At 38.0% G+C, this 10,046-nt stretch overlaps 1 protein-coding gene across 1 annotated transcript; it reads right to left on the bottom strand.

The window, feature by feature from the left end:
- Positions 1-657: 657 nt before the first annotated feature.
- LOC108517356 (E3 ubiquitin-protein ligase SIAH1-like) lies at positions 658-1,728 on the bottom strand. The gene has a single exon (XM_017855234.1). The coding sequence runs from the start codon at positions 1,533-1,535 to the stop codon at positions 702-704; it is 834 nt and encodes a 277-aa protein (XP_017710723.1). The 5' UTR covers positions 1,536-1,728; the 3' UTR covers positions 658-701.
- Between the last annotated feature and the right edge of the window lie 8,318 nt (positions 1,729-10,046).

Below are 10,046 nucleotides of genomic sequence, written 5' to 3'. Positions count from 1 at the left end.
AAAAAATTAGCAAATACAGAAAAAAACCCACATAGCAGCACTATGTATTAACTCACAAAGGGGAAAAGCAGTAGTCCATGACCACTCAAAATGGCTTGTCAGTTAAAGTAAAACAAAAACAAAAACAAAAAAACGGCCGAGTGTGGTGGCTCACGCCTGTAATCCCAGCACTTTGGGAGGCCAAGGTGGGCGGATCACGAGGTCAGGAGATCAAGACCATCCTGGCTAACACTGCGAGGTGGCAGGCGCCTGTAGTCCCAGCTACTTGGGAGGCTGAGGCAGGCGAGTTTGCAGTGAGCGGAGATCGCGCCACCGCACTCCAGCCTGGGTGACAGAGCTAGACTCCATCTCAGAAAAAAAAAACAAAAAAACACACCAAAAAAACAAAAACAAAAACAAAACAAAACACACACACACACACACACACATTCACAGACCCAAAACAAAAGAAAACATTATTTTCAATACCATCTACAACACAAAATTCAAAATTAACTTATAATGCTTTCTTTCTTAATGCAAAATATGCCCATCTTTATATATACTAATGTTACTACACCGTCTCCGCATTTAACAGTCTTTCTATTTATGTGTTGAGTTTATACTTGTGAAGAGTTTCAGGTTGGCAGGCACATGGGTGGCTTATTTTCTGTGAAATTAAACAGTTTTAAACACTGAATAGAAAATGTTCCACTGCCATTTCAACATTTATTAATAGTTGCATTGATGCTTAAGTCGCCATTTTCGGCAAAATGCAGTGCAGTGTTGGCACCAAAGATTAAGCAGTCTCTATTCTTAATGGTTTTTGCTATGTCCTCATGAATAGGTAGAGGAGTCGCTTCCCAAGTCAGTCGTCGCCGATGACCCTTTAGCTCAAATCGGTAAGTAAATTTTTCAGCTTCCTTGCGTGTTCCCATCAGCTTTACAGTTGCGAAGAACTGCTGGTCGCCATTGAGATCCTGCTGTTTCTGCAAAACTAACATGAAGTGAAAGCCGTAACAGGACTGCATCATCACCCAATCGAAAGCGCCATCCAGATTAATGTTGGTAGCAAGGAAAATTATATCCTCTCCCTCTACTGTTGTAATGCCCTTATGCATATTCGTCAGATGAGGCATTACAGCATCCATAGTGCCTTGCCATTTACAGAGAGTACCAGGGCACGGGCAGGAATAAAGCCTAAACTTACAGACTTCTTCGTGATCTGCTTTTTCTGTGTGTGGCAGAGTTATTTCACATCCCAAACAGGCATATCTACACGGGAAAAGTACAAAGTCAGCCACTTTCTCCATAGCCAAGTTGCGAATGAATCCCAACGGGCCTCGGCAAATTGGACAAGATATGAGTTTTGAGTGACAGCTGCTACAAACAAGATGGCCTCTCGGACACTGAAGAATTGGCGGTAACGCGTAGTCTAAACAAACCGGACACTGGAAGAGAATTGCCAAGTCAATGCTGGATCTAGTCGTGTCAGACTGGGCAGGCGCCTTACCGGGTGTCGACGAGGTATCCAATGTAGCACTCTGTTCGCTCATTTCTGCAGCTGGAGAGTTCGCCTCAGACCCCGGTCCCGTCACCAACGTATTCTGTCACCAATCACTCCAACAATGCCACCGCAGACAGCGCCACTGCCTGCCTCTTTGCAGTGGCGAAACAAACGGGACACCCTGGGCCTCCTCAGTCGCGCTGCAGAACGCCTCTAACAAAGGTCGCCCGCTTCCCCGCCAGCCGCCGTCACCTCGTGAGTGCTGAAGCCTGGCGCCTCACCGGCTGATATCATCTCGCGAGTCCTCGAGCCTGGCTTCCCATTGGCCACTGTCATCTCGCGAGGCTTCAAGCCTGGCTCCCCACTGGCCACCGTCATCTCGCGAGTCCTCGAGCCCGCCTCCCCACCGGCCACCGTTATCTCGTGAGTCCTCGTGCCCGCTGTGCATTACTTCCTTTTTTTTTTTTTGAGATGGTGTTTCGCTCTTGTTACCCAGGCTGCAGTGCAATGGCGCCATCTTGGCTCACTGCAACCCCCGCCTCCTGAGTAGCTGGGATTACAGGCACTGCCACCACACCCAGGTAATTTTTGTATTTTTAGTAGAGACTGGGTTTGACCATGTTGACCAGAATGGTCTCAATCTCTTGACCTCGTGATCCGCCCCCCTCGACCTCCCAAAGTGCTGGAATTACAGGCGTGAGGCACCCCGCCGGGTGTGTGTGTGTGTGTGTGTGTGTGTGTGTGAGATGGAGTCTCCCTCTGTCGCCCAGGCTGGAGTGCAATGGCGCGATCTTGGCTCACTGCACCCTGTATCTCCCGGGTTCAAGCCATTCTCCTGCCTCCCTGCCTCAGCCTCCTGAGTAGCTGGGATTACAGGCGCGCGCCATCGAGCCCAGCTAATTTTTATATTTTTAGTAAAGACAGAGGTTTCACCATATTGGTCAGGCTGGTCTCGAACTCCTGAGCCCGTGATCTGCGTGCCTCAGCCTCCTAAAGTACCGGGATTACAGGCATGAGCCACCACACCCGACCCGTGCATTACTTTCTAACAGAAGCTCTCACTATTTACAGATAAATAGCTTGAGAATTGCTTACTAAGTCCTAGAGATCAAACCAGAACTTACTGCTTTAGGTTTGTTTTTGATGCTATCATTACCAATTAAACTTTCATTTGAATATTTGTAAATGAGGTTGAACATTCAGGGATTTTCTCTCAGTAGCAGATGGTTTTATGCCTGTAATCTCAACTATCAGGAGGCTGAGGCAGAGAATCACTTGAACCCGAGAGGCGGAGGTTGCAGTGAGCCAAGATCATGCCATTGCACTCCAGCCTGGGCAACAAGAGTGAAGCACTGTCTAAACAAAACAAAACAAAACAAAACAAAATTAAAAAATAATAATTTCTTCAAATTTTTTTTGTTTTAAATGAAANTCACTTGAACCCGAGAGGCGGAGGTTGCAGTGAGCCAAGATCATGCCATTGCACTCCAGCCTGGGCAACAAGAGTGAAGCACTGTCTAAACAAAACAAAACAAAACAAAACAAAAATTAAAAAATAATAATTTCTTCAAAATTTTTTTTGTTTTAAATGAAATGTATTATCTTGAACTTCATTTTATACAGTGGTCTTTGAAAGTCACTCTTTTTAATCTTTTGGAAGATTGCCTACAGAGTATTTAAATTATTTTTCTAGAGTTTCATGTCCTCCATCTCTTCAAAAATGAATATACACAGATATAAATTTGTATATATGCACACATAGAATGGGCATATATCTACTATAGGCAATGTAGTATAAATATGTGCATTCAAATGAGTCTGCTTTATCCCACAAAAGCCAGATGGTAAATTAAGAAAGCATTTCAGAGCACTGAGAAAAGTAGGTCAATAATTGTCTTCAGATAAATTGAATGGGAAAGAAGGGGAAAAAAAGATGGCTGGGTGCTGTGGCTCACGCCTGTAATCCCAGCACTTTGGGAGGCTGGTGGATTACAAGATCAGGAGTTCAAGACCAGCCTGGACAACATGGTGAAACCCCATCTCTACTAAAAATGCAGGCATGTGGTGGCACATGCCTGTAATCCCAGCTACTCAGGAGGCTGAGGCAAGAGAATCGCTTGAACTTGGGAAGCGGAAGTTGCAGTGAGCTGAGATCACGCCATTGTACTCTAGCCTGGGTGACAGAGAGTCTGTCTCAAAAAAAAAAAAATACTAAAGACTATTAATGAAAAATTGTGCTACAACGGCAATTAATGCATATTTTACTGTTATTTTTTGCATAAAAAATCTCAAAACCTTGGATAGGAGGAAAAGTAATTTAATCTTAAAGCAGCACATTGTTACTACTATTGTTTATAATTATTTTTTAGCATTTGTTGATTGTTTATAAATGGCCATAACATTTAAATACATTGATGACATAATCTCACTTCTTGGAATTTATCTTTAAAAAATATATATATATAATTTTTTGAGACAGAGTTTCACTCTTGTTGCCCAGGTTGGAATGCAATGGTGCAATCCTGGGTCACTGCAACCTCTGCCTCCTCAGTTCAAGTGATTATCCTGCCTCAGCCTCCTAAGTAGCTGGGATTACAGGCGCCTGCAACTATGCCCAGCTAATTTTTATATATTTGTAAGTACAGATGGGGTTTCACCACATTGGCCAGGCTGGACTTGAACTCCTGACGTCAGGTAATCCACCCACCTTGGCCTCCCAAAGTGCTAGGATTACAGGCATGAGTCACTGCACCTGGCCAAGAAAATATTTCAAACATAAGCAATATAGATTAAGAAACTTTTGTTGTTAGTACTAGTGTGGTCCAGACCTTGCCTCATCATATTTTTGGTATCTGAAAAAGCTGTTTTCCAAAATTTATATTATAATTGGAAAAGTTTTAAACTTACATATATATGATTTCTATTGACTTTCAATTTATCCTTTTAGATATCCTAAATTGAAATAACATCTGCTTGAAATGACAGACATTTCCATTTCTTTTCTTTTATAATTAATTAAGGTATAGATGATATACAAAATACAGCACATATTTAATTAAACAATTCTGTGAGTTTGAACATAGGTATACACCTATGAAACCATCATCACAATCAAGGTGATAAACATATTCATCACTCCCAAAAGCTTCTTTGTGCTCATTTGTGTTTTGTTAGTTTTTGTGGTAAGAACACATTGTAAGATCTACTCTTAATAAATGTTTTAAATGCACAATGCAGTATTAACTAAAGGCACAATGTTGTACAATGCTGGGTCTGTCCCACAGACCTTGGCTGAGTGACAGATAAAAGGAGTACTTAGCCACAGGTATGCAGTGTAAGAGCAGCTAGGGGACTGCCCGGCACTAAGGGCCAAAGAAAGAGCAGTCTCGATAAGCTGGAGCTGCTTGCTTTTATTCAGTACAGACATAATGCCAAAAGCCTGGAGCCAACACAATCTGTGGGTAATTAACATTATTATTCCCCCATTCAGGGAGCAGTCTCGTGCACTGATGATCTAAGGTTGGTTTCCAGACAACATAAGTAAACAAGCCTATTTGGGATAAATTTCCCTACACTTCCTTGTGCCTACTCTTTGCCCTCTGCCTCAGTGTCAGAGAACAGCTGCCTTCAGCTGATTCTCCCCCAAAGCTATGCAGAGACTTCTGACTTTCAGAAGGCCTGCTCCTTTCCCTATAGCTTCTCCCACCACTCTGACCCATCTCCTACAGTGTAATATTAAATAGATCCCTAGAATTTATTCATCTTGCATAATTGAAACTTTGTACCCATTGAACAACTTCCCTGTTCCAAGGTGAGCAGGTATATGCAAACCTACCCCCAACAGCCAAGGGAGATGAGAGGTCCAAGAAGGAGGCTGACAAATCCAGTTTCTCAGAAAGAAATGTTTAATGGGGACTTAAGAACAGAAGTGTTGCCTTGGATGGCTGCAACACGGTGAATCCCAGTACTACTCTCCAGAAAGTATCTTTTGTACAGCAAGCTTTTAGGGTAAAAACACGTGCAGCTGATCACATCCCAGACTTTCTTGCAAAAACTGATGACAACTGAGGAAGGTAGATAAGCATCTTTATGAAGTGTTATCTATGCCACAGGCATTGTCTAAAGAACTTGCTGCAAAACACCTTGATATGCCAGAGTCAAACATGGGTCATCATGGTGGTTTCACCTCAGTATGGCATTACACTTGCCATGCCACAGGCTGTTTCTTTTACATCCTCATTTCCACCTCCTCACAACCCCTGGTGGTCACTAGTCTTTTCTCTGCTTCTATGAGTTTGATTTTTTAAGATTCCATTTATAAGTGAGATCATACAGTACTTACGTTTTTGTGTCTGGTTTATTTCATTTAGCATAATGTCCTCTAGGTTTATCCATGTTATCACATATGGGAGAACTTTCTTTTTGAAGGTTAAATAATATTGCATATATATATGTATATCATGGAATATTATTTAACCTTCAAATATATATATATTCAAAAATACATATGTATAATACCATATATTCTTTATCCACTTATCCCTTGATAGACAATAAGTTTGTTTCCATATCTTGGCTATAGTGAATAAATTTCACTATGGTGAAATTTATTCACTATAGCCAAGATATAGAATGTGTATATATATATATGTGTATGTATATGTGCATGTGTATATATATTTAAGATTGAATAATCTATGATATATATATGCCATATAGAGTATATAAAATATATGCCATATATAATATTCCATGATATAAATATGCCATATATATCATGGAATATTATTCAACCTTCAAATACATACATATTTTAATGTATATATATACATACCATATATTCTTTATCCATTTATCCCTTGATAGACATTTAGTTTGTTTCCATATCTTGGCTATGGTGAATAAACTTGCAATGGATGTGGTAGAACACACACGTCTTTAAGATCCTAATTTCACATTTTTGAAAATATACATAGAGGATGTAATTGATGCATCATTTAGTACTTTTGTTTTTAATATTTTTTGGGAAATCTCTATACTGTTTTCTATAACAATTGCACCACTTTACATTTCCACCAACAGTGTACAATGGTTCTAATGCCTCCACATCCTCAGCAACATTTATCATGTTTTTTACAAAAATAATTTATTTTTAATAGCCATCTTAACAGGTGTGAGGGGATAGTTCATTGTGATTTGTATTTGCATTTTCCTGATGATTAGTGATGTCGAGCATCTTAACATATACCTTTTGGCTATTTGTATGTCTTCTACAGAAAAAATGTCTATTCAGGTCCTTTGCCCATTTTTTAATTGGGTTACTTTTTGTTTTACTGTTTTCTACTCAGTTGTATAAGTTTTCATATATCAGATATGTGGTTTACAAGTATTTTCTCCAATCTCTAGGTTGCCTTTTAGTCTCTTGATACTTTCCTTTGCTGTGCAAGTGCTTTTTAGTTTGATATAGTCCCACTTGTCTATTTATGCTTTTGTTGTCTGTACCTTTGGTGTCATACCCAGAAAACCATTGCCAAAAATAATCTCAGAAACTTTTATATTAGATTTTCTTCTGGGAGTTTGATAGTTTTATGTTTTATGTTTAAGTTTTTAACCTATTTCAAGTTGATTTTATTTGTGTATTGTATAAATAAGGGTCTAGTTTCATTCTTTTGCATGTGAATTTCCAGTTTTCCCAAGATCATTTATTGAGGAGACATCTTTTTCATGTTTTATATTCTTGGCACCCCCATCAAAGATCACTTGACCACATATGTATAGGTTTATTTCTGGGTTCTCTATTCTGTTTCATTGGAATCTGTATCTGTTTTTATGCCAATAACATGCTATTTCCATTACTATAGCTCTGTTACATACTTTGAAATCAGGAACAGTGATGCTTCCAGCTTTGATCTTCTTCCTTAAGATTACTTTGGCTGTTTGAGGTCTTTTTGGGTCTATATATATTTTAATTTACTGTCACTACAGGTTTTAAGATTTTTTTTATTACATCTTTAAAATTTTCTCTTGGGATTTTGATAGTTTTGCATTTAATCTGTAAATTTCCTTGGGAAGTATGGACATTTTAAAAATATTGAGTCTTCCAACTTTGACCATGGAAATCTCTTCATTATTTCATTTATTTATTTTCATAATTTTATTAATTTTTTTGTCAATGTTTTGTAGTTTTTAGCAAACAGGACCAGGATGCCCACACCTGTGATTCTTTACAGCATAGAACTGAAAGTCCTAGCCAGAGCAATTAGTCAATAAAAAGAAATAAAAGCCATCCAAATTCCAAAAGCAAAAAGTTTGCAGATGACATGATTCTGTGTTTTAAAAAACCATAAATATTCCACAAAATATTACAACTAATAATAAATGAATTTATTAAAGCTTGAGGATAAAAAAACTAATATACAAAAATCAGTTGTGTTTCTATACAATAACAGCAAACTGTCTGAAAAGGAAATTTAGAAAGCAATCTTATTTGCAATAGCATCAGAAGGAATAAAATATGTAAGATTAAATTTAACCAAGGAGATGAAATATTTGAACAATACTCCTTTTCTAAAGTGTCTTCTTGCTGTCTCTTCCTGGTTTTGACCATTTGAAATGAACATATAGAGCAAAGTTTATAAATGGTAGTCAAAGCAAGTTCCATTGCTGTCTCTATTGGGAACCCCTTTTGTATTTACCATTACATTAGTTGTTTTCTATTGTCCTATTAAGGATAATTTCTATCTTAATAGAAGTATATTTTTATTCCTTATTTAATAAGATTATTTATAAATCAGAATTTTATTTTGCATTTTGCCAAAATGCTTTTTCACAATCTATCTACAAATTGCTTCTGTATCTCACATCTTTTAATGCTTGTGTTTCTAACATCTTGAGACCTATTAATCTTACATTAATAGGTTTTCCAAAAACTTAATCATTCTTGTGTTTCAGTCCAATCTTACTTGATCACTGGGTATCATCCCCTTTTAAAAATATCTTTCAAGAATGTAAAATAGGCCGGGTGCAGTGGCTCACGCCTGTAATCCCAGTACTTTGGGAGGGTGAGGTGGGTGGATCACCTGAAATCGGGAGTTCAAGACCAGCCTGACCAACGTGGAGAAACCCTGTTTACTAAAAATTCAAAATTAGCCGAATGTGGTGGCACATGCCTGTAATCCCCGCTACTCAGGAGGCTGAGGCAGGAGAAACGCTTGAACTCAAGAGGCGGAGGTTGCAGTGAGCCGAGATCACGCCATTGCACTCCGCCTCAACAACAACAACAAAAAAATGTGAAATAATTTATACTAATTATAGAAAGTAAAACAGAGTCGTGAAGTGAAAAGTTAAAGGTTTGCATATTTCAACAACTATAATTTCAGAGACAACTATTACTAAAATTTAGTTTTTGTATTTAAATTGACATATTATAGTTGTACATATTTATGGGATAATAATTTTATTGTTTCCTACATATATATGTTGTATAATGATCAAATCAGGGTATTTGGCATATCCATCACCTCATGCACTTATTTATTTGTAATGAAAACATTCAAAAGCCTCTCTTCTAACCATTTTGTAATATAGGATACCTTACTGTTATCCCTGTCATACTGTGCAATAGAACAAACTTATTTCTCCTCTCTAATTATAACTTTGACCCACTGATCAACCTCTCCTTCCCATCCTCCCTGCCCTTCTTCTTTTCTCCCCAGTCTCTGGTAATCACAGTTCTACTCTGTATGCTTCTATGATAGTAACTTTTTCATTTAGATTCCACATATGAGAGAGATCATGTGGTATTTGTCTTTCTGGGTCTGGCTTATTTCGCTTAGCATAATGTCCTCCAGGTTCATCCATGTTGTTGCAAGTGACAAAATTTCACTTATTTTTTATGGCTGAATGGTATTCCATTGTGAATGTATAACACTTTTTCTTTATCCATTCATACGTTGTTGGACACTTGGGTTGATTCTACATCTTGGCTAATGTAAATACTGCTGCAATAATCGTGGGACTGCAGATGTCTCTTTAACACACTAATTTTATTTCCTTGGGGTATATACTCAGTAGTGGCATTGCTGGATCATATGGAAGTTCTATTTTTAATTTTTAAAGGAAACTTCATACTGTTTTCCATAATGGCTGTAATAATTTGCAATCCCACCAACAGTGTGCAAATGTTCCCTTTTCTCCACATTCTCACCAACACTTGTTTCTTTCGTCTTTTTGAGAATAGTCATTCACACTGAAGTGAAGTGTTCTCCATTGTGGCTTTCATTCTTATTTTCCTGACAATTAGTGATGTCCAGCATTTTTTCATGTACCTATTGGCCATTTGTATTTCTTCTTTTGAGAAATATCTATTAAGGTATTTGGCCCATTTTTTTAGTTGGGTTATTTGTGGGATTTTTTAAATTTTGTTTTCTTTTTGCTGTTAAATTTCTTAATTATTTTGGATATTAACCTCTTGTCAAATGTATAGTTTGCAAATATTTTCTTCCATTCTATAGGTTGTCTCTTCATTGTTTTTTCCTTTCCTGTGCCAAAGCTTTTTAGT

Source organism: Rhinopithecus bieti, unplaced genomic scaffold, assembly GCF_001698545.2.
Source record: "Rhinopithecus bieti isolate Rb0 unplaced genomic scaffold, ASM169854v2 scaffold_41638, whole genome shotgun sequence".
Lineage (NCBI taxonomy): Eukaryota > Metazoa > Chordata > Mammalia > Primates > Cercopithecidae > Rhinopithecus > Rhinopithecus bieti.
The sequence above is the reverse complement of the archived record's forward strand: the minus strand, read 5'-3'. Positions and strand labels throughout refer to the sequence as shown.

What these genes read in the sequence shown, in the direction of transcription:
- LOC108517356 (XM_017855234.1), bottom strand. Translation starts at nt 1,535, where the DNA reads ATGAGCGAACAGAGTGCTACATTGGATACCTCGTCGACACCCGGTAAG.